General features: G+C 53.4%; 10 protein-coding genes across 10 annotated transcripts; 4 read left to right on the top strand and 6 right to left on the bottom strand.

Annotated features, from left to right (window-relative positions):
* Positions 1–1,028: 1,028 nt before the first annotated feature.
* CLAFUR5_08010 (uncharacterized protein) lies at positions 1,029–2,412 on the bottom strand (the record flags this gene model as incomplete). Its single annotated transcript, XM_047907158.1, has 4 exons — positions 1,029–1,349; positions 1,401–1,501; positions 1,554–2,329; positions 2,387–2,412. The coding sequence occupies 4 exons, from the start codon at positions 2,410–2,412 to the stop codon at positions 1,029–1,031; spliced, it is 1,224 nt and encodes a 407-aa protein (XP_047759667.1).
* A 399-nt stretch (positions 2,413–2,811) lies between these two features.
* Positions 2,812–3,767, top strand: CLAFUR5_08009 (U6 snRNA phosphodiesterase; the record flags this gene model as incomplete). Its single annotated transcript, XM_047907157.1, has 2 exons — positions 2,812–3,058; positions 3,124–3,767. 2 exons carry the CDS (start codon positions 2,812–2,814, stop codon positions 3,765–3,767), a joined length of 891 nt encoding a protein of 296 aa, XP_047759133.1.
* Positions 3,768–5,450: 1,683 nt separating this feature from the next.
* Positions 5,451–6,336, bottom strand: CLAFUR5_08008 (Methylthioribulose-1-phosphate dehydratase; the record flags this gene model as incomplete). Its single annotated transcript, XM_047907156.1, has 2 exons — positions 5,451–5,945; positions 6,031–6,336. The coding sequence occupies 2 exons, from the start codon at positions 6,334–6,336 to the stop codon at positions 5,451–5,453; spliced, it is 801 nt and encodes a 266-aa protein (XP_047759132.1).
* Positions 6,337–6,909: 573 nt separating this feature from the next.
* On the bottom strand, positions 6,910–8,147 carry CLAFUR5_08007 (Rhamnolipids biosynthesis 3-oxoacyl-[acyl-carrier-protein] reductase; the record flags this gene model as incomplete). The annotated part of the gene is made up of 3 exons (XM_047907155.1): positions 6,910–7,253; positions 7,448–7,678; positions 7,823–8,147. 3 exons carry the CDS (start codon positions 8,145–8,147, stop codon positions 6,910–6,912), a joined length of 900 nt encoding a protein of 299 aa, XP_047759129.1.
* A 679-nt stretch (positions 8,148–8,826) lies between these two features.
* CLAFUR5_08006 (uncharacterized protein) lies at positions 8,827–10,749 on the top strand (the record flags this gene model as incomplete). Its single annotated transcript, XM_047907154.1, has 1 exon — positions 8,827–10,749. One exon carries the CDS (start codon positions 8,827–8,829, stop codon positions 10,747–10,749), a length of 1,923 nt encoding a protein of 640 aa, XP_047759128.1.
* A 618-nt stretch (positions 10,750–11,367) lies between these two features.
* Positions 11,368–13,147, top strand: CLAFUR5_08005 (Methylmalonate-semialdehyde dehydrogenase [acylating], mitochondrial; the record flags this gene model as incomplete). Its single annotated transcript, XM_047907153.1, has 2 exons — positions 11,368–12,672; positions 12,731–13,147. 2 exons carry the CDS (start codon positions 11,368–11,370, stop codon positions 13,145–13,147), a joined length of 1,722 nt encoding a protein of 573 aa, XP_047759766.1.
* Positions 13,148–13,526: 379 nt separating this feature from the next.
* On the bottom strand, positions 13,527–14,424 carry CLAFUR5_08004 (putative deoxyuridine 5'-triphosphate nucleotidohydrolase; the record flags this gene model as incomplete). Its single annotated transcript, XM_047907152.1, has 3 exons — positions 13,527–13,670; positions 13,764–14,254; positions 14,316–14,424. The coding sequence occupies 3 exons, from the start codon at positions 14,422–14,424 to the stop codon at positions 13,527–13,529; spliced, it is 744 nt and encodes a 247-aa protein (XP_047759130.1).
* Positions 14,425–14,812: 388 nt separating this feature from the next.
* Positions 14,813–15,846, top strand: CLAFUR5_08003 (uncharacterized protein; the record flags this gene model as incomplete). The annotated part of the gene is made up of 4 exons (XM_047907151.1): positions 14,813–14,908; positions 14,964–15,398; positions 15,450–15,530; positions 15,580–15,846. 4 exons carry the CDS (start codon positions 14,813–14,815, stop codon positions 15,844–15,846), a joined length of 879 nt encoding a protein of 292 aa, XP_047759765.1.
* A 997-nt stretch (positions 15,847–16,843) lies between these two features.
* Positions 16,844–17,165, bottom strand: CLAFUR5_08002 (uncharacterized protein; the record flags this gene model as incomplete). Its single annotated transcript, XM_047907150.1, has 2 exons — positions 16,844–16,989; positions 17,042–17,165. The coding sequence occupies 2 exons, from the start codon at positions 17,163–17,165 to the stop codon at positions 16,844–16,846; spliced, it is 270 nt and encodes an 89-aa protein (XP_047759125.1).
* A 158-nt stretch (positions 17,166–17,323) lies between these two features.
* Positions 17,324–19,367, bottom strand: CLAFUR5_08001 (Transcription activator AMTR1; the record flags this gene model as incomplete). Its single annotated transcript, XM_047907149.1, has 3 exons — positions 17,324–18,955; positions 19,010–19,170; positions 19,223–19,367. 3 exons carry the CDS (start codon positions 19,365–19,367, stop codon positions 17,324–17,326), a joined length of 1,938 nt encoding a protein of 645 aa, XP_047759127.1.
* Positions 19,368–22,453: the final 3,086 nt, after the last annotated feature.

The following is a 22,453-nucleotide window of genomic DNA, read 5'->3' as shown; positions in this document are numbered from 1 at the left end:
GGAGCAAGATGTTTTAGCTTGGGCCAATCTCTGCGAGCCTAGTCGCCAAGGTCACCCGCGGCCCCACATATTTGTGAGATCTCAAGTGAATGCAAACAAGGGCTCGGCGGTGACGCACACAACTCACATACTAAGGCAATAGGCTCACAAGTTGCAACACCATGCTCGTGGACCTCAACCACACTCAGCATCAGCATTGACTCAACCGCCAACATCAACACAGCCCCAAACCTCCCAAACCCCGGCCACAAATCCTCACACGGCCGCTCCCCACCTCTCGGGCTTGTATCAACATGGGCAGGACTGTCTCAGCTGACCGGCTCCCCGAGGATCTGGCCTTGACACATGGTGTAGGGGATTTGGCCGCTGATGTCGAGACAGCTAGCGGAGGTGTTGCTGGTGCCCCAGGAGGGGGAGGAGGAGGAGGTGAGTGTGCTGTTGCTGTTGCTGCGTTTGTGGTGAGGGGCAGTGGGGATGGGGATGGGGATGGAGTGGGAGGTGCTGTGGTGGCTGCCGGTGAGGTCGGTCGAGGTGAAGGATATGACGCTTGAAGCGCGGCGAGGATGTGGTAAAATTACGACAGAGCGGTCCGATGCATCTGGTAGGACCGGCTTTTCGACAGGAGGACTAGCAGATGGTCCTGAGCTCGAACTCGAAGTCTGTTGACTACTAGCCACACCAGCATGACCGAAACCTTCAGGATCGTGAATAGCGCAGGGAATACTCACCATGCCAGTCATGGCAAACAATGCGAACATTCAACATTGTTGGATGTTTCCCGGCACGGCAAGACATGCGGCAGCTAAGGAGCTCTTCTAAGTGATGAGGCTGTCTTTGTCGAAGTTTCGGCATATGCCATGTGTCTATAAACATTCGTGACTGCATCTCAGTGTACACACTCTATATTCTCAGCCATGACTCACCAGAGCCGATTCGCTGCCCATTGCCGATCATTCCATCAATATCCCATATTCCGTACAATCAATCTAGTAAAACCCACCATAAAAGGAGTTGAGTGGTTGAGGTGCTTAGTCGTCGTGGTGCTTCCTGCGCAAGCTGCCAATGCGCTTCTTCAAGCCATCACGCAGACTGCCGCTGCGCTTTACACGAGCATCGGCGTCGCGAGTGTGGGCAAACTCCATTTCGACGTACTTGTCTTGGCCGCCAGCGATTTCGACTGGGTCACGGCTGTCGATAGCGCCTGCGCGCTGCTGCTGGTCGTAGCTTTTGCGAAGGTTGCGACCGTCTTGCATTTCGATGCCTCCATCGTCGCTGATCTTGTGTGCCCTCAGGGCTCTGTCGAGTTCGAAAGTGTCGCCCTTGCCCTTGAGATCATCTGGTGAGTAGTCCTACAAGTATGTTAGCGGAAAGACAAGTGGTATGTCTAGAGCTTCACGAACCTTGTCTGGCCATCTCTTGTAGCCCGGACCATCGTTGTTCTCCTCGTGCATCAAATCCGCCCCTTCCTCATAGTTGTACACTCTGCCGAATCGATCGGGCACTGGAAAAGTCATCAGCATGATTCATACTGAAGCAGTTTAGGAAATACTTACTGCCTGGAGGAACAACAGCGACGCCATCGAGGGGCTTGTGCCGCTCCAGAGCATCTTGGACATTTTCTCGTGGCGTAGCCTTGAGAGCCTCCTGGTTGCTAGTCTCCAGCGCTGCGACCGGCGAATTCCTGTAACTAGTATTCCTCGCCAGCAGCGCTGCGTCGTATGGGCCTTCGTGGTGATATGCCTTGCCACCAATAGCCGGATCAAGGCGGTCGACAGTGTCTGCTCCCGGGATGTGGTGCTTCTTCAGATGTGGCGAACGATAGGCCTTCTTGCTGTCCCTCCGAAGCACGTCCAACGGTTTGTGACTATCATCCCCAGGGTAGCGCGCCGAGAGCGAACTTGTTCGGCGACGGTGTCCCTTTTGATTTGGGGAGTTGTTGCCTGAGTTGGCCTCCTCGTACGATGGAGGTGGTCGTCCCCCGCTACCCGATCGACGTGGTCGCGTGTCATTGTAGTCGCCGAATGCGTCAGCACGATACGCAGGAAATTGGGCTGGCGGGCTTCCTCTGCTGCCTCTGCTGCCACTGCTCACATGGCGAGCATGACTTGATGCTCCGCCCTTCTCGAGCGGGGGAGACTGCTTGGGCGATCGTCGCTTCTCGGTGCTGTCGCGGAATGGGTTGTTGCTGCCAATCGACGTTCGTGACGCAGAGAGTGGAGCATTGGACGACGAGGCTGCTGGAGCGAATGTGCTGCCGAAGTGTGTGCCTGGACCTGTTTCATGTGATGGTTCGGGGGCATTCATTGGATCAATGAGATATGCGGCAGCGCTGAGAGGTCATATGATTAGCATTCCTTGACGCCATCACAGACGGAGAGCTGCATACGTCTTAGAGTCGACAGCCGCAGACATGATGTCTAGCTGCTGCAATGCTCCTACAATGCGGTGAAAGTGTGCTCCAAGACAGTCTCTGCAGTGGCGAAGATGTGAATGCTGAGTGTTTCAACAGAGGGAGAGCAGGATACGCGGTGCCGCTGGATCGGTCCCAGGCAGAAGTGATAGCTACATGTACATGTGTGACACGCGTCCCACTTTGTCGCTTGCCAGCCGTGCCAGCCTTCCCAGGAGTGACGTACCCGGCTCCTTGTAACCGGACCCGCTACTGCCCTGTGTGCCGGTGAACCACGCTAGCTGGGCGGCCATCCAGGAACACACCCAAAGGAACAACACACGCCATCTTTCTAGTAGCTCCGCGGACGTCGTCGTCTGGTCTTGTCGCGTCGACGCCAAGAAGGCAGTCGCAACGCCAACATGGGCCTCGTCGACTACTCTGATTCAGAAGACGAAGCACGCGACGAGACGCCGGCTAAGAAAAGAAAGATGTTGGGCGACAAGAAGGACGACGCGACTGCACTGCCTCCTCTACCCGCCAGCTTCCGGAATCTGTATTCATCGGCGGTGAGAACGAGCACCCAAGACGATCCATCTCTCCACGCCGGGAGGAAGCGCGTCATCCCACATGTCGCCGGCAATTGGCCCACACACGTCTATCTCGAGTGTAAGAATGACATGGTCCATTGCCAGTTCAAAGGTATGTGCAGTAGCAGTACTGACTTGCAGGAGGGTTTCCAGAGACAGATGCATACAAGGTGCTTTGCCTGGCGCTGAGAGATGTTCAACACACTCTCGAGGACGGCGTCGATAATGTGCACAGCTTACTGCAGAATGATCTTGGGGTGCAGCTGCCATTGCATATCTCATTGTCCCGGCCGCTAGCACTCAAGACCGAGCAAAAGGACGCCTTCTTGGCGGAGCTCAAGAAAGCCATCTCGGGCACTGGTGTGCGCACCTTCGCAGTGTCCCCGACTAATCTGATCTGGCACCCGAATGAAGATCGCACAAGATGGTTCTTGGTTCTGAAGCTTCAGAGGCCTGCTGGAGATGAACTGCAGCAGATGCTCGGCGCTTCCAACGATACTGCCGCTGGCTTCGACCAGCCTTTGTTGTACCAAAATAAGCATGCACGCAGCGCGGACAAGTCGGCCAATACGCCCATCGAAGCCTTTCACATCAGTGTCGCCTGGTCTTTGCAGTCTCCTACCGCACAGCCTGCGAAGCATGGTGGGTTGCATCAAGCGGTCTCGAGTGCTGTCCTTGAGCAGATGGGAAAGCTGGAGGTCAACTTCGAGGAGGTCAAAGTCCGGATCGGCCAAGATGTTACTTCCATACCGCTACAGAAGGCCAGAGTCACAGGGCCCACGGTCTGATCAGGATGTTTTCGAGACCGACTTAAGAGGGTGTCGCGCTTGTGTGAAGGAGGTGAGGTTGCCCGAAAAGTGCGTCACATTGAAACAAGTATGCCACTGAACTGCTGGCCATTACCAGATCACTTTTTCTGCTTTAGCAGACCTTGCTGTCTGCTTCATCGAAGCATCCTCTTTGCTGATCGACGATACCTCATTATACATCATCGTCCAAAATGAACACGAACGGCACTCTTCTTCAAGTCAGTTCACCATCGTCGGCATCGGCCTCGGAGGTACTCGAGACAGGCGAACTGCTCACGCTCATAATGTCGCACCTGGACATCCGGACACTGTTGCCATCACAGCGCGTGAGCAAAGCGTGGAGGACGGCCTTCTACAAGTCTTCACTCTTGCAGACACGTGCGATGCTTCAACCCACGAACAAACAAGCCAAGAAGTACCGCAGTCCAGACTGTCGAGGGGGCTGGAACCCTTCGATCCACAATATGGTGTTGAGATCTGACGACCCGACCGACGGAGTCTACTGGATTTGTCGTGGCATCGGCCCTGGACGATGTGTCAAGATGGTACAGCATAGGCCCTCGACAAGTAGAAGCTGCTATTGCCATGTTTCGACCAAGCCACGCTCCACGGCCGGCAGCTGGCAGAGCGCGTTACTTTCGAACACCTCCGACCATATTAACATCGAGGCAACACTGGAAGATGAGAGGGGTCGGATCAGGGGGAGACATCTTAACATTGGGATGTCTGGATCTTCGATCACAATTGCCGACATGATATATATGCTGGAACGTTGGGCGGCTGGGCGCCTGCACATAGATTGGACTGATAAGGCTTACATCAATGGTATCGTGAGGCATGACGGGGGCTGTGCCAACAATAGCGATAGGATACTCACATAAGCCAAGGAACAGTGGTGTGGGCTATGATGGTCTTGGGCTTTGCAACGACTAGAAGGCGTAACAGAAGCAGCACCTCACACTGCCCACCTTTGACGCCTCCGGCTTTGCATCGAATGATCATTGCTGCTATGCTGGAACACGATGGCCCTCTCGTTTCGGTCGAGTGATTGCATTGCATAGGTGCTTGGCGGAGCGGTCCTCGTACTGGCATGCCGGGCATCTTCGTAGCCCCCGTCTAGAACCTTGCCCTTGGCTTCATGGGCTCGCAACATTCCCCTAGAGCTAACGCATTGCGGATGCGTCGCGAGTGTCTCTCCTAAAGCTCTCGACCTGGCCACGCTCAGAAGCAGCCCATCGAGGCTCACGCGTTTGTCTACTGGTGAAGCAGCAGATGCCGTCATCATCGATCTTCGTGCCATCGACTTCTCCCCAGCTGACTGGCAGCAGGGGTGTGTCAAGTTCGTCTCTAATGGCGTGACAAGCCGCGACGATCGCGAATGAGCAGGATATAAGGAGAAGCGGATGTCAAACGAAAGCTGAACAGCTTGTGTTCAAAGGCTGTACATTGGTAGGCGTAGTCCAGCTGGCGCAGTGCAGCTGCGGTGTAACACTCTTAGCCACGATTAGCACGAAGCTGTCTGTCCTACGTGAAACCTTGCGTCCTAAGTAGATGCGTGAGTTACAACAGCTGCTGACATGGTATGCCACGCCGAAGACGACTGCGTGTAAGTTTGCCCTTTGCCTGACGCATGCCACTTTGCATACCAGCGACGGGTTGCACCTACACCCACTTCAACCCCATCTTGTGCATCTCCACCGCCAACTGAAACAAATAATCCAAACTCTCACACTGCGTCTTCGCCTGCGCCACATCCTTCCCCCACACATACAGTCCATGTCTCCTAACCAACACCGCACACGTCTCCGGCCACTCCACCATAGCCTTCTCCAACGTATCCTTCAAATCCTCCTCATGCGCGGTATTCTCAATAATCGGAATCTTCATGGTATCAAAGTAGCTCAAATTGCCTGCCTTACGTCCGCCCTCGAGAATGACTTGAGATCCGACACCGCCGCGGGAGATTCCCTTGATCTGCTCGATTTCGCGGATTGCGAAGCAGTCTCTGCTAGAGCCGTCGGGGTGGTTCTGCAGGCCGGCTTCGCAGATTAGGGTGATGAGGACGGCCCATTGGGAATGGGTATGAATGCAGCATGTAGCGCCGCGTTGCGTAAAGGCGGAGAGGAAGAGGGGTGTGCAGGCGGAGGGTTTGAGAGCCTGTAATAGAAAGAAATCCTACCTTAGCAACTTACCTTCAAAGCCACCTCGCCCTCTACACTGTGTGTTGGGATTATTGTCTTACCTTCGGCCGCCGCAGATACTCCCCGCTCTCATGGTCCATGACAAACATATCTTCAGGCCTCATGAGCTCTTTCTGCACACCCGAGGGCGCGAGGTATACGTGCTTTCCATGTTTGATGGACAGGCCGCCGCCGGTGCCGGTGACCCAGCCGTGGGTGTAGAATTGGCGGCAGAGGGAGGAGATGTAATTTGCGGGATGGGAGGGGTCGGTGGAGGTGATGAGGGAGTCGTCGTTGTTGTTGGTGGGCTCTAAGCCGTTGGTGTGGTCTGCTTTCAGTTTCTTGTTGGGTGAGTTGGTGTCTGCCATGGTGGGGACTTGTGGCGGTTGTGGTGTTGGGAGGAGGAGGACAGGTTGTAGGGGGAGAAATGTTTCAACTCTGGAGCTGGGAAGTTGAACTTTGGAGTGAGCTTGGAGCTTGTGCTTGCAGAGATCCAGGTGACGAACGGTTGAAGCACGTGGGCATCATCACGATCGCGACTTTGACACGCGATGTACAGAGTGCTTCAAGTGGATAATGTACAGCGATGCAATTGATCGACATCTATTAGCTGCGAGCAAGGATCCTCGACAGAAAACATGATCGCCTGTGCAAGAACACAACGAGCTCTTATGTGCTACAAAAGCAGTACTGCACCACAGCGATCGATATATCGTCGAGGGGAGGCGTTGAAGCAACGAAGTCCAAGGTGCTCGAAGCGATCGACGCAAGTTGCAATTGCTGTTGCTATCTAGCAGTGCGGCGATCGACTCTTTTATTAAACGCCCTCAAGCTATGCTACGCGCTTTCTAGAGTGCTATGCTACACTCCTTATGCCATTTTGGCCATTTTGGTCGTTTCTTCGTTACAAGTACATGTCATCGATGACCATCCAGCCTCGATTAGCGGCCAGCCATCAAAGTGTAGCCTCCATCGACAGTGATGCTCTGGCCGTTCAGGAACTGGTTAGCAGCAACGAACAGGACCGACTGAGCCATGTCACGGTCGTGGCCAGGGCGAGCAGCAGGTGTCTTGCCTTCGTGCTGCTCCTTAGGGATGTGCGACTTCTGATTCTCGCCGCTCTCGCCTGCGGTCATCTCTGATGGGAAGACTCCTGGGGCGATGTCGTTGACACGGATTGTGAGGCCGTTGGTTTGGATCTCGTTGGCAAGCATGCGTGTGAGATGGATGGCAGCACACTTCGAAGCGTTGTATTGTGGGTGGTGCTGGGAGGTCTTGACTTGGCCTAGAAGATTGAGAAGTCAGTACATTGCATCAAATGAGTGACTGGACAGTCGCAGCAAAACCAACAGCCTCTCTCAGCACAACGTCATCGGGGTCTGCTGTGGTGTGCATCATCGTGTGTATGAGATGACGAAGCAGCTTGGAGACACTGCGAGCTCCACCACGATTGTATGCCCTGTTGGATCTTCTACTCACCAGAGATAGAGCTGATGTTGATCACAGATGCTGACCAGCCCTTGGTGCTCTCGGAAGCCTTCTGAAGTAGTGGTAGGAAGCAGGTGGTCATGAAGTAGATCTGAGAGACGTTGGTGCGGTATACAGCATCCCAGTCCTCGTAAGTCGCATCTTCGTTGTCGAATAGAGCCTTCTTGAGCTCCTCGGCGTTGCCAGCTTCGGTGTTGAAGGTCGATGTGGAGATGCCGGCGTCTATAATATTGTTAGCTCTCAATAGCTACCACAGCAGCACCGTAGCGACTTCTTAAGGTGGGGCATCGAAGCGCCCCTCGCTCCAATGCCATTGAAGAGGTGGCCAGATCTTTCGTCAAGAGGCCTAGGTGGTGGGCGACTTACTGTTGATGAGGATGTCAAGGTGCTTCTCCTTCTGCGAGATCTCCTGGTAGAGAGTCGCTACGTCGGCCTTCTTCGAGACGTCGGCAACGATAGGGATGATCTGGCCGGAGATGTCCTGGCTGAAGGTCTTCGCAACAGTGTCGAGCTTCTCTTGTGTACGGCCACAGATGTAAACCTTGGCACCGTTCACAGCCAAAGCCTGCACGGCCATAAGGCCAATGCCTGAACCACCGCCAGTGATGAGGGCGACCTTGTCCTCGACATTGAACAGGTTGGAGAGCTGGAACTCCTGGTTGTTGTGCTGGCGTGCGTCGTCGGATACCATGTTGGTGAAGTGGCGGGTGAGGTGTTGGAGTCTGTGCTGTGGTGAAGTCGTTGTGATGGTTTGGGGACGAAGTGAGGTTGATGTGCTCGAGTAGGAAAGAGCTTGAGGGAGAGTATGGGATGATATACAGCGTTTGGATGCTGTCGTCACAATGTGTTCTTGCTGCAGGACAAGACGGGCCGTTCTGGTGGAAAGTGGTCGAAAAGCAGACATGACGCTGTGATGAGGAGAGATCGAGTAAGTACTCACACGTTTTGTATCCTACGGGGCGTGAAAAGTGGTGCTGGCCATCACTGTTCGGTGCATCACAGCATTGCATGTGCATGTCATATCGATGCAAGAGCAGGTCAGTTCACGTCGCGTGTCGCACGCGCTACGAAAGACTGTTTGAGAGTCTGCGCCAAAATGCGGAGTGCAGTCCGCAGTAGAGCCAGAACTAGTGGCTGACTGACAAGAGCGATGTGCAGGGAGTACGAATGCCAGCCCTCGACCGTCTTCCGCCTTCGACATTCACATCCGGCCCGCCAATCATCGACAATGCAGAGTATGCCATAGCTGGAACCTGCGCATCTCGCATGCATTGAATACACCATTGTGTCTCACCAGCAGCCCGCCTGTGAAAGGTGACAGCAGACCGGCCGGCGTGCCCACGCGACCGAGTCCAACGAGCGCTGCCAAAATGCCCGTCTCGAGAAACAGCGTCGACTACAAGACCGCGCTGCTACGATTCCTCCTCAAGACTCACGAACAGTTCCCGGATCCTGACATCCGCAAGTTCTGGGACCATGTTGCAGACCAGTTCTCATATCCCGACCTGCCCACGCCCCAAGGCGACGAGCTCGAGGAGTTTTGTGACACCGAAGTCCAGCAATGGCAGATCGAGTGCGACAGCTTCACGAAGCGCCGACGGAAAGGCCATGAAAAGGGATCGCCATACGACATCTTGATGGACCAATGGGCCGAGACCTGGGATGCACGACTCTTGGACCATTGGCAGCACCTCGTCACCAACCCGGGCCAGAACCAAGGCAACTTCGACGCTGTCCCCTCAGAATTTCGTGCAAAAGTGAAAGAGAGGGTAGCAGCCAGTGAAAGGATCGACCAGAAGTCGGGCCAGGGCTCTGCCAAAAAGACACCTCCACGCAAAGCAAAGGACCAGCCGCGCACCAGCCAGACCGAGAGCAGAAACTTCGAGTATGATGGGGAGAAACTGAAGCGGGTGGTTGAGGCCGCCAAGCAGCGAGCATGTGATGTGGGCAAGCCTGATCTTGCTCAAGCCGTCAACCAGATCTACCTTGATGCATTGATAGACATGCGGCTTCGCGTTCTGCTGGAAGCTATCCTTACCCAGGAAGCAACTGCCAAGCAGAATGAAGAATTCCAAGAATATGTCAGGCGAGCCAAGAGGAAGCTACGAGACACAAAGGGAAAAGACGACAAGCAGGCAGACTCCAAGAAAAGCAGTCCGCAGGTTCAGATCGCCAACAAACAACAGAAGGTCAGCGCAGCCAAGAAGGACAAAGATAAGACTCCTGGTGTCGGTGCCACTCAAGGCTCCATCGACAGCGGCTACGGCAGTCAGAGAGACGACAAGGTTACGAACGACAGTGTATCTGGTAGCAGCTTCAGCCGTGGCAACAGCGAAGCCGTGGACGGTAACAAACGTAGACGGGCATCGATAACGTCGGCAGCCGCTGCTGAGCAGGCCGACCTGGAGGAAGCTGAGCGTGCTTCGAAGCGCAGAAAGCAAGCAGATGATCGTGACGACAGCGGCAGCTATGGGCAAAAGAAACCGAAGAGCTCTGCCCTCAAGCATCCGATGGCCAAGCGCGCACCGAATTCAGCAGAGAGCGGTTCCGAGCTATCAGAAGCTGGAGACACAGATATCGAGGCGGCTAAGGAAGCATATGTCGACGAGATGGTGCGCAAAAAGTCGGCCGAAGCATCAAAACAAGCCATCGAAGAGCAATATGGTCCAGTGTCTCCCACCGTGGCAGACCATCGATCACCGGCTGCAGAGTCATGGCGATCAATGCCTTCGCCGAACTTCCCAGCGTCAACCCCAGCCCGAGGAGCAGAAGCCCAAGCTACTGCTGGAGCTTCCAATACAGGACCTGGAGCAAGTACCGCGGTGATGAGAGTGCCTAGCCCACCTCCAGAGCAGCTCACCGAGGATGAAGGCAGCCATGCATTCAAGATCATTACCGGCGCAACCGTAGAAGCGATGGCACCAGCCATGGAGCGGCTTGAAGCCAAATTGGACTCGCTAATAAGCCAAAGACCGCAAGAAAATCCTCTACAAGACATGATTAATGCATCCAAGTCCAAGTCGAAAGGCAAGGATGCTGCTACTTCTGCCAGTCAGGATCTGGTGAACGTGGCCGATATGCTGCAATCTGGCGATCTGGATTTGAAGAATCCTGACACCACGAAGCTCATATCGCAGCTCGCTCGTAACGCAGCTGAAGCCTCAATTCACGCAGCAGAGGCAGCAAGGCGAGCTGGAGAGATGGCGAGGGACGTTAGCATGGTTCTCATGCATCTTGGCACAAAACAGACGGGCAAGCAGACGGCGAAAGGTGGTCAACGCAAGCAGGAATAGGGATTCTGTCTTGAGGTTGCGAACTCTGAGCGTTTCTGAAAGTCGAGAAGTTTGGTGTTATCGACAGGCTGTGATGTCGGGCATGAGGTTGGTACTGCAGTTTTAAGCGTGTGTGTAAGAAAGAGCTCGGCGATTCCTGCTGCAATAGTGGTAACAGTGTATGTATAATGGATTGGGCGACACCGCAAGCATTGGAAGAACAGTACACAGCATGCTTTGCCGTGATCTGTGAGAATGAAGACTCATGCTACCCGATCGTTGCTGTATACGTCTATGTCTGCACTTGTTGTCTTGATAGGGAAAGGCTTGCCGACTGGACGTTGCTGGGCAGATCCCCACCAGATCCTTGAACTCTCTCCATCTCGCCGCCGACCCTCGGGTAGAATGCATACCGTAGCCACGGCTTAGGGCAGCCTACAGCCGCCGCATTGACACTGCAGCTTTCGAATGTGAGACTCGTTCGGTCTTTGTACACTATTGCTCTCTTTCCGCCTTTCTCGCGTCTCTTTGGGTAGACGACTGCGAGCACATCAACAGGACTGGAGCAGACATACCGACTCGTCCTGAGCTACATTGCTTTCAGAAAGCTTCTGGAGAGTTATACCGCTCATATTGACGATGGCAGCTCGACGCGCGATCTCGAGCCGCACACTGCAGAGCTTGACCCTTCGACCGACTGTCACCAGAGCTTCACGAGTCGTCAGCAAGATGCCGCAGAACGGCAACGAGACTGCCAATGCCGTGCGAAGGCTCCATGCCACATCGCAGCAACTTGCGGCTACCACTACAGCAGCATCGTCTCCGCAGCAATACCCTACGACTCACGAGAAGGTTGACCAGCCATTGAACACCCAGAACTTCATCGACAACAAGTTCGTGGCCTCGGACGCTACGCAATGGATCGACCTCCACGACCCAGCGACCAACAACCTCGTCACTCGCGTCCCACAATCTACAGATGCCGAGCTGAAGGCTGCCGTGGACAGCGCCCAGAAGGCGTTTCCAGGATGGAAGGCAATGAGCGTGCTGGCAAGACAACAGATCATGTTCAAGTACACGGCACTCATTCGTGAGCACTGGGACCGTCTTGCGGCGAGCATTACACTGGAACAGGGCAAGACCTTTGCAGATGCCAAAGGTGATGTTCTGCGTGGTCTGCAAGTCGCAGAGACTGCTTGCGGTATTACGACTCAGATCACTGGCGAGGTGCTCGAGGTCGCAAAGGACATGGAGACCCGCTCGTACAGGGAGCCATTGGGTGTCGTTGCTGCCATCTGCCCATTCAACTTCCCGGCTATGATCCCACTCTGGACTATCCCAATTGCAACCATCACTGGTAACACCTGCATCATCAAGCCTTCCGAGCGTGACCCAGGAGCTTGCATGATCCTCGCCGAGCTTGCTGAGAAGGCTGGCTTCCCACCTGGCGTTGTCAACATCATCCACGGCTCAGCCAAGACCGTCGACTTCATCATCGACGAGCCACGCATCAAGGCCGTCTCCTTCGTCGGCTCCAACAAGGCTGGTGAGTACATCTACAGCCGCTGCAGCGCCAACGGCAAGCGTGTGCAAGCCAACCTGGGAGCCAAGAACCACTGCGCAGTCCTTCCAGATTGCAACAAGAACCAGGCTCTCAACGCCATTGCCGGTGCTGCGTTCGGTGCAGCAGGCCAGCGATGCATGGCTCTTTCCACCCTCGTCTTCGTTGGCGAGACCAAGGACTGGGCACCAGAGATCGCCGAGCGTGCAAAGGGTCTCAGCATGAACGGTGGTTTCGAAGAGGGCGCAGATCTCGGTCCAGTCATCTCACCACAAGCCAAGGAGAGAATCGAGAGCCTTATCGCCAGCGCCGAGAAGGAGGGCGCAACCATTGTCCTTGATGGACGAGGCCAGAAGCCAGAGAAGTACCCCAACGGCAACTGGGTAAGCACCTTAATCCACAGCCTCCCCTGTAGCACAATCCACTAACAATACTGACCAGGTCGGCCCCACCATCATCGCCAACGTAACCAAAGACATGACCTGCTACAAAGAAGAAATCTTCGGCCCCGTCCTCGTCTGCCTCAACGTCCAAACCCTCGACGAAGCCATCGAACTCATCAACGCCAACGAATACGGCAACGGAACCGCCATCTTCACCTCCAACGGCGCCACCGCCGGCAAGTTCCAGAAAGAGATCGAGGCCGGACAAGTTGGGATTAATGTCCCTATCCCAGTGCCGTTGCCAGTGTTCAGCTTCACGGGCAACAAGAAGAGTATCGCGGGTGGAGGTGCAAATACGTTTTATGGAAAGAGTGGGTTGCAGTTTTATACGCAGCAGAAGACGGTGACGAGTTTGTGGAGGAGTGAGGATGCGACGAATACGAGGGCTAGTGTTAATATGCCGACGCAGTCGTAGTGTTATACGGGATAAGGGGAGGGTCTTGAAAGTCATGTGTTCTCGTGGGGAATTTTTCATTTCTCTCGTAATGCTGGAGCGCTGAGCATGTCTCTCCAACGCACAGTATCGTGTCACATATTCGTATGTCTTCGAAGCGCGTCGTGCCAGTCCGCCGCAGGTTGAGCATCTCAACTCGTGGGCGCAGCAGTAGCAAAGATTTGCATCAGCAGCGCGGAGTGGCCTGGTACGAAGCGCTCTGCTGCTCCAGCACGGCGATGCGCGCGGCTCATCTCCAGTCTCGCAAACATCCACCAAGCTATCGGACAGCGTGCGGAGCAATTGAGAGATCCTTCAGCTTCCGTATGAACGATCACACCTCTTGTGTATGCCACTCATCTTATGGCAGCGGAGCAGTACCTGGCACTGCTGGAGCAGCCATTGCAGGAAGCGCTCCACCAAACCCTCCCGTCGAGCCGAAGCCACCAGCGCCTCGGACAGTGGTTTCGAGTTCCTGTACCTCTAGCACTTGGGGGGTGTAAATCTGATAGCTCTAGTCAGCGAATAGAGCTCTCACAATGGCAACCATAGTACCACGCGCAAGAAAGCGCCTCGTGGATAGGATCATCGCACTCACCCTCTCCACAATCAACTGCGCAACCCTCTCCCCCACCTTCACCTCAAAATCCACATCACTGAGGTTAAACAGCAACACTTTCACCGGCCCTCTGTAATCCGCATCAATCACACCCGCTCCCACATCAATACTAAACTTGCTCGCCAGCCCACTCCGTGGCGCAACACGTCCATACGTCCCCGCCGGCACCGCAATACTGATGTCTGTATCCACTAGCACCTTTCCACGGGCGGGCACCACAGCTTCCTTGGAGGCGTAGAGGTCGTAGCCGGCTGCGTACTCGGAGCCGCGCGTGGGGAGCTTTGCGGAGGGCGAGAGGCGTTTGATTTGCAGGGCTGGTGGAGGTGGTTCGAAGGACATGGGCGGCATGGCGGGGATTGAGGGCATGGAGGGGAGGGCGGTGGCGTTGTTGGTGGTTGTTGTGGACATTTCGGAGAGGGGGTTGGGGAGGGAGTCGGGTGTGGGTGTGGGGGGTTGGTCGTTGAGGATTGCTGAGCGCGTTAGTGGTTGTGGCTGTCGATGAGGTGGGAGGGGGAGGGGGAGGGGACGTACAGGCTACTGTTAAGCTTGGGGCTGCTTCTGTGTATTTGGTGCGCTTGGGGAGTGGTGAGTTGGGGACGGAGGGCGCTGCGTGGTCTGGTGCGGGTGTTTGGTCTGCCATTTTGTTGGGTGAAGGTCGTGTTGTTTGTTAGTGTGATGGTGGTGGACCTTGCGGAACGAGGGTGACGCGAAACGCGTAGAGTGCTCACTAAACCAGATTGGGGTGGCCATCAATGTTCGATGGGTGAACCATCAAGTTCTCATCAACATTGTACATCGTCCACATTGTCATCGTCGACATCGTTTTCGACAAACACACTAGGTCCCGATGCCCAGCGTACAGTCTCGCTGGTTCTTGGTCCCAAGAGTGGGCGGAAGTGGGTGAAGCGATGCTTACCATGACTCCTCTTCGGCATCATGGCACGGCCAACGTCGGGCAATGACAACATCACCACGTCCAGCTTGAAGAATATCGGATCTCAACCTGCTTCATTTCGAGACAAGCAGCAATGCAGACAAGAGAAGACCTTCTGATCTGCGCGGCTTGCGGGACACAGTTCGATGTGCCAGCCGATCCACCATTGAAAGCATGCCGCATTTGCGATGTGAGATCGCTTGACTGGCAAACGACATGTTCCAACACAGCCTGACTATAGACAGGACCCTCGCCAATTCGTCCCACCTACCGGTCAGTCATGGACAAGTCTCGCCCAGATGCGTGGCAAGTACCGGAACACATTCAAGCAGGACGATATCGAGCCACCGATGACTTCCATTTGCACCGAGCCCAAATTCGCCATTGGTCAAAGGTGTATACTTCTGAAGACATCGGCCGGCAACGTACTCTGGGACTGTCTCGCGTGTCTGGACCAGGAGACTGTGGACTTCATCATGTCGAAGGGAGGCTTGAAAGCCATTGTTATCTCGCATCCTCACTACTACATAACACATCTTGATTGGGTGAAGACGTTCGACCGTCCTGTATACTTTGCAAAGGATGATGAGGAGTGGGTCAATCAGCCAGATCCTGAGGGTAGACGGAAGCTGTTCACGGACGTTAGCAAGGAGATCGTGAACGATGTCGTTGCCATCAAGGTGAGTGTTCTGCTTTATTCATGTCACTATCAGGACTAAGTATTCTCACAGACCGGCGGTCACTTCCCCGGCAGCTTATGTCTACTCTGGGACAGGAAGTTGTTTGTTGCAGATACTCTAGTCACAGTCCCGGTAAGCTTCACCTCAACGACCCTCCATCAGTATTCGTCTGACCATGCAGTCCGCTTTATATCACGTCGACCGACCGCCAGGCACGACTTCGTATGCCTTCATGTGGTCCATGCCAAACATGATACCACTACCACCGAAAGAGATTCTCAAGATGTGGCAAGCCCTCAAGCCATTCCACTTCGAGAGCACCCACGGAGCATTCGTTGGGACGGAAGTCAGAGATAAGAATGCGAAAGGCCGAGTACTCGAGAGCATGAAAATCCAAGCGAGAAACGAGGGTTGGGATGATGTTGCCATTGTACACGAGTCGCTCTAGAGAGTACACAGACGTTCCCATCCTCCTAAAACCCACACAGGTATCGCTTACCGAGACAATAGAACGAGTTCAAACTAGGAACCTGTAATAGAACGTGGGGACTGAAGTGGGTGTAGGCTGCGGGCAAGGCATGGCGTTTCATGTTTTCCATATTGGCGTCGCGCATTACCCACAGGGACGACACACTAGGCGCAGTTCCTTTTCACGGGTCTTCTCTTCTTCTGCTATAGCTCGGCTCCCTCCTCCACCAACATTGCGCATGCCACCTTGGCAGTTGCCGAGGAGTTCTAGGGGTGAACGTTCAGTTGTACAGGGGAGGGGCATTTGACGGCGAAGGTAACACACACACACACACACACACACACACACACACACACACACACAAGTATGCGGTAAGTTCTGCATCGATGACCTAATCCTGCGCATCGCGCACAAAGCAGCAACTTGCTCCTTTACTCCAGCAAGAGCTACAGCTCCTCCAGTTTTGCCCCTGAGCTTTGGTACACTGCTTTGCGACTTCAGGCTTATAGACCATGCACACTAACCTCTCGCTCGCAGGACCGCCAGCTTTGTTTATGTTGGTGAGCGACATGTACCGGCAACGCCTGCAAGGTTCTGGAGCAAACATGCCGGCTTCGGTCTCCTGGATGTAGCCTACGTTTGAGAGATTGCGCTTCATTTGAGGAGTCAGCTTATTCCAGTTTTCCTCTGTTGAAGTCCGGTGGCTATACCATGCGTCCAGACGGGTAGGGCGACGAAGTGGAGCAGTGCTGGTGGAGGTCTTCTGCTGCTTTGGAGGTTTCGCTGGCTCTTGTGTTGTTACTGCCTCGAGACCGGAAGTGTCTGTGAGGTCCACGACCTCATCGGCTTTGCGCTTTCGACCACGTTGCGGTACGGACCCAGGTGCAAAGTAGAACTCGTCCTCCCCATAGGCTTCAGACTCTGATTGGGAACTTTCAGAAGACTCCATATGCTCGCGCATACGGGTAGTAATGCATTATGCAATAAGCTGCTCTTTGTCCTTGGCTTGCTGCGTCGTTGCGCCTCGAAGACTGTCCAACAATGATGCCGAATCGCTCCCAAGGCTGTGACGTGTTTGCATGGCTAAGGTCACGGACTTTTGGGAGACGCAGTCCATCAGGTCTGCCGCTCCCTGTCAGTCACGCAGTGGTGCAATGCTATGTGGCCGGCTCACCTTGGTCAGCAAGCTCCAGCAGCTTCAACGCGGACACAGCAGGCATTTTTGAAAGGCTGCTAAGCACACCTCGGAGGACTCGACGATTCACATCGGTATGATTCATTGACACGATTGCGGCCATCTCGATTTTGAACTTTCTCAGCGTCGTGCAATGAATGGAACGCGACTCAGAAAGCGGCGCGTGGCAAGACGCGTCAAGACGCGCCAATACTGTCGTGGCATCAGTGTCGAAGATGTCGTGATTCTTCGCACGAAGAACCCCGATGACGCCAAATCACTTCAGTCCTCGCACTCGCCCCAATACTCCCTCAGATCATCAGCACGCCACTTCGTCGCCCAGCCAGTCTCGCGCTCAATACGTTCGTATATGCTCAATATCGCTCGATGCTCGCTCGGGTGGCTCATATGTTGCCCTGCGATCCATAAAGGCTGGACACTGTTCGTCCAGCAGCCATGGTGACTGTTCGAGATCGAAATCGCGCATATCATGCGAGCATGCCACAGTATCGAATGAGGCTTCTTTGCAAACTGCACATGCGATGGCTTGAACTTGAGCATGAGCAAAGCCGCTGTATGGTACATCTGGTTCCCAGAGACACCGGGTCCATTCCCGTACAGCAGCGTCTGGAAGGGACTTGCAGCTCCGAGTGCACCGGAGGGAGAGTTGATCGTCAGTAGTGGCTTCATCTCTTCTGGTCGGTCCAGATACCATTGTTCCAGAACCTCGAACAGGCGGGACCACTGCTGCAGATAGTCGTTACCGTCCATAGCATGGGTCGTGTGATGATGTCGCTGCTCCCATTTCCCGGAAGAACAAAGCAGGTCCACAACTCGGCCACACAGGTATACCATTCGGTTGGCATACATGTCGAACATGCTGTTTCGATTCAGCAACAAGGTGTAGTCGGTCAGAAGCTCACCAGGCCCGATCCACTTGTCCATAGGGATTAGAGTCTTCTCAGAAGATATTAGACTCCCACAAATGTCCATGCGAGCAAAGCACCAGAATAGTGCCTCGTCTAGCCCACCGCTGCTGCCGTTCATGCCCAGTGCCTGGATAAGTGCAGCACAGCCATCCAGATGTCGTCTCCAAGCTTTTGGCGAGCAGCTCATCATCTCGAGAACACAAAGTACAACGCATGATGCCAACACGACTGATGTCCTCTGGTGCAGCAAAGGAGACAGCAGGTGGATGGCGTGCTGGTAGAGGGCCAGGCTGCGTGAGTTGTCGTTGATCTGTGACTTACGTTCTAGCTGTCGTGCAGACAATGCGAGGCAGGAGTATCGTAGATGCGGATGATGCTTCGCGAGCATGGGAAGGACCAGTTCAAAGTGCCGATTGATGTCGAACTTATCCATCCAGGGTGCAGCCTCATCGATGTAGTTCTGCCAGAGGAAGTACTCTTCTTCGGCACTCAAGTGAGCAAGAGCTCGAGATTCTTCGTCTTCGGTCTCCGCAGTGTCTGAGCGCTGCAAACTGGGCCTCTCGTCGGCAGGCTCTGGAGTTGCGAGCCTCGAGGGCGCAGTCGACCGGGCGGTATCAATGATGCGGCTCCGCAGAGCAGCATGTAACTGTTGGTATTCTGACCCAGGAAGGAAGATGCCGTCTTCGAATGCAGAATCACTGTATTGCGGCGACAAGAACAGATCCTCCGGGAGGAAGGGCGTCTGGGCAGCGTGCTCATTGTGATACTGTTCCGGCTCGATGACGACTGGTATGGGCTGATTGACGACATGAGCCTGCTTTGCCACAGGTGACTGAAATGTATGAGACGGCTGTGTAGACACAGATCCACGTGTCGATGGACGATGATGCCTCGAAGGAACATCAGACACCCGCATCTCATCCACTTCATCATGGGCGGTCTCTTCAAAGTAGTCTCGGATGACCTCCTTCGTCACGTTGATGATCTAGGACGTCCGTTAGGCTCAGCGGTCTTCTTGAAGCATCTTGATGAGGCCAACCTGGAAGCCTTGACCCCGGGCACATGCCAACGCCAGACGCATCGATGGATGTTCAGGTCCCATCGTTTGAGCATTTTCAGGACGAAATGTAACCCTGACGCCCCATTCGCAGGTCTCCTTCCGCGCCTGGCAGCCCTCGCAAGTCGGCTTTATTTCGTCACCTGGTTCATGGTTAGGCCCATACATGATGTAGAGAGAGAATAGTCCCCTCACATTTCCGTCGTTTTCGCCGACAGTTCAAGCAGCCTGTTCTGGTTCGTTTTTTGCCTGCTGTAGCCAATTTGCCGTCCGGATCACGAGCGGTGGTCTGGCTGTCGTCATCCCTGTTGGATACGTCTCCTGCTCGGGATGCAGCCATTGCTCAGCACGAGGAAGAACGACATGTTTCTGGAAGACGTCCCAGCCAAACTCACCCCGCATCATCTTGTCGTGGAGAGCGCGTGGGAGAGTAGAACTCCACCGGGAATCCGCAACGATCCTAGCACGTGTTTGATCCTTGCAAGCTCGGGCCACACCCGCCACGTGCTTTCCTTTCGCTTGGGACTTCTCGCGTCCACAGACTCTTTCTCGTTAGAACCACTACCTACGTATTTGCCAGCCAAAACATCACCACTCCTACGCCTCGCTACCTCACACTATGCGCATCATGGTCCACGGGTACCTAGCACGCAGCCGCATAGTGTGCTTCATTGAGCGAAGGCACCCGAAACGAACCCGCCGTCGTCCCGAAGCTTGCGGAGGGCCACGATAGGCGGGTGAGTGTAGGGGCTGCCGAGCGATAATTACATGCATTCGAATACCAATTGCGTCGCGGTCGGTGAATGTTGAAAGATTGCGCCCGTGCTGTATGTATCTCCGCCTTAGCGATGTAGATAGCGACACTTTTGATTGGTTAAAACTCGAACAGCGCAGCGCTGTGAGTAGCTAGGGCTTTGCGCTACGGGGTGGATATCTCTCCGAGCCGAACAACGACTTTAAGCAATACTATATATAGAACGCTAGCATAAACACCTAGTGCACTCGGCTTCCTCGATCGTCGCGTTAAACCGCTACGTTTTAAACAAAACAGTATATTAGGTAATAACGAAGCGCTTATATATAGTGATATATATAACGTACTTCACTACCGAGCGGGCTATACTACTGAGCGGGCCACTTTTACTAAGAACTATACCACTTGGTCACGGCCGCTCCGTAAGTGAAGGATTCGAATCTGATCACGTGACCCCGGGTCACGTGACCCCGATAACTAAGCTCGGCCCGATGCCGACGCCCGACACCTCGGCCTTTAAGTATAGGCCTCGTTCTTAGACTCTCTTCTCTCTTTAGCTATTGTTAGGGCGAGAGCCTAGCCTATAAGATATAAGAGTAAAAGTAAGAATATAGGTACGAAGTATAGATATAAAGGGTATAGTATAATTGCTATATAAAACGAAAGACGAAGAAAGTAAAAGAGGCCTAGAGAAGGCCGGATACTTATACGCGACCCTCGTAAGTACGTGTCCCCGTATTAATAGGGCTAACCCGTACGAAGCCGCGCTTAGTAGCTTTGCTCAAAACCTTATTCTAACCTACCCTACGTTCTAAGTCTTCTACGTACTTCTTCTAGGGTCTTATAGTAAATATTACGGGGTATATAATTCTTAGCGCTTATATACTAAGCTAGACTTTTACTTCTTAACGACTTCTAAGCACTATAAGGCTCTTCTATCCCTACCTTCTATATACTCTATAGGCAGACTATAATAGTAGCCCCCCCTAAATAAAGCTAAGTTCCTACGGAGCCGTAGTAGTTCTATATATCGAGGATATTTAGCTTTAGTACTAGGCTTAGGCCTGATATTATAGTCGATATACTATTAGTAAGCCCCGTCGAAGAGCTTAGATTCGAAAAGCCTATCGATATTGACCTCTAGGCCGTCTACGCGGGCGTAGTATTCTTCGATTACTTAATAATTAAAGATAATATATTAGATAGGTTCCTATAAGGTATCCTACTTAGGACAGCCTTACTATTCGACTTTATACTTAATCGGCGGTAGCCCTTTAATATCGTTAGGCTCTACGCGGATTCCCCGGATCTTACGGACGGTATAGTCGTTAGAAGGTAGGTTAACCGGCTCGTCGACTTCTACTTTATTAGGAGGACCTAGTATATCTCAGTTTTAGTTTAGGAATAGGTCCTTAGCCGACGGCCGAAGGCGTACGAGATAGAAGACGTCGTAGATCTTTATATTCGTAGGAAGAGCTAGACGGTAGGCGTATAAACTAATACGCTCGGTAATCTTAAAAGGACCTAGGTTCTTCTAGCTTAGCTTCTTAGAGGGGCGGTCCGTCTTAATATTCTTAGAGTTAAGGTATACTATATCGCCTACTTAGTAGTCGGGAGCTAGCTAGCGACGACGATTAGCTTAATCCTCGTAGATTACTTATATATATACTACCTCGTCGTAGACTTCTTTATAGATCTATAAGAGTATAGTAGCGAACTCGTCTACTACTTACTTATTTACGTCTTCGGTAGGCGGGAGAGGCTCTTCTAGTTCTATACCTATACGAGGGTAGTAACCTCTCGTAGTATAGAAGGGAGAGTAGCTAGTAGTCTCCGAGTCCTAGTTACGAGTAGCGAACTCTACCGTAGGGATATACTAAGGCCAATCCTTCTAGTAGTAGTCGACGAAGTAACGAAGGACCTATTCGAGGATAGCGTTCGTAATTTCGGTCTAGCCGTCGGTCTATAGCTAAAAACTAGTCGAGAGGTTATACTTAATACCTAGGATAGTATATAGACGCTTCTAGAAGTACGAGATAAACTAGGAGCCTCTATTAGAGGTGATACTATCCGGGAGGCCTTAAAAGCGCTAGACGAATTCGTAGAACAAGCGAGTAGTCTCCTTTATAGTTATACTCTAGTACGGGATTATATACCGGTCTTTAGAGTAACGGTCTATAATTACTAGAAGGGCCTTTACCTTTACGCCGCTAAAGGTCTTACCGTAAGGAAGATCGGGAATAAAGTCTTTAGTAATGTACTTCTACGGACGATTAGGAGCCGGGAGAGGGTATAAGAGACCGTAGGGGCGGTAGCGGTTAGCTTTAGCTCTTCGGTAAGTAGCGTAGTTTAGTACGTAGCGGCGGACGTCCTTCTAGGAATACGGCCACTAGTAATACCTAGCGAGGAGCTTATAGGTCTTAGCTACGCCTAGGTGACCCCTAGAGGCGGAGTCGTAGACAATTTGAAGAATCTTAGCTCGGATATTAGAGCCTTCGGGCTACGGTACGTAAAGCTTCTTAGGAAGTAGACGACACCTTCCTAGAGCTCGTACTTAGATAGCGAGAAGCCCGGGAATGTCCTCGCGCTAGATTTAAGGGCCTAAACTAACTCTTAGGCGTCTAGGTCGGTATCGTACGCTATTCGTACTCGTGCTATAATACCTTTAGGTT

This window comes from Fulvia fulva, chromosome 3 (assembly GCF_020509005.1).
Source record: "Fulvia fulva chromosome 3, complete sequence".
Taxonomy (NCBI): Eukaryota; Fungi; Ascomycota; class Dothideomycetes; order Mycosphaerellales; family Mycosphaerellaceae; genus Fulvia; species Fulvia fulva.
Note: the sequence above shows the minus strand (reverse complement) of the source record. Positions and strands in the feature narration are given on the sequence as shown.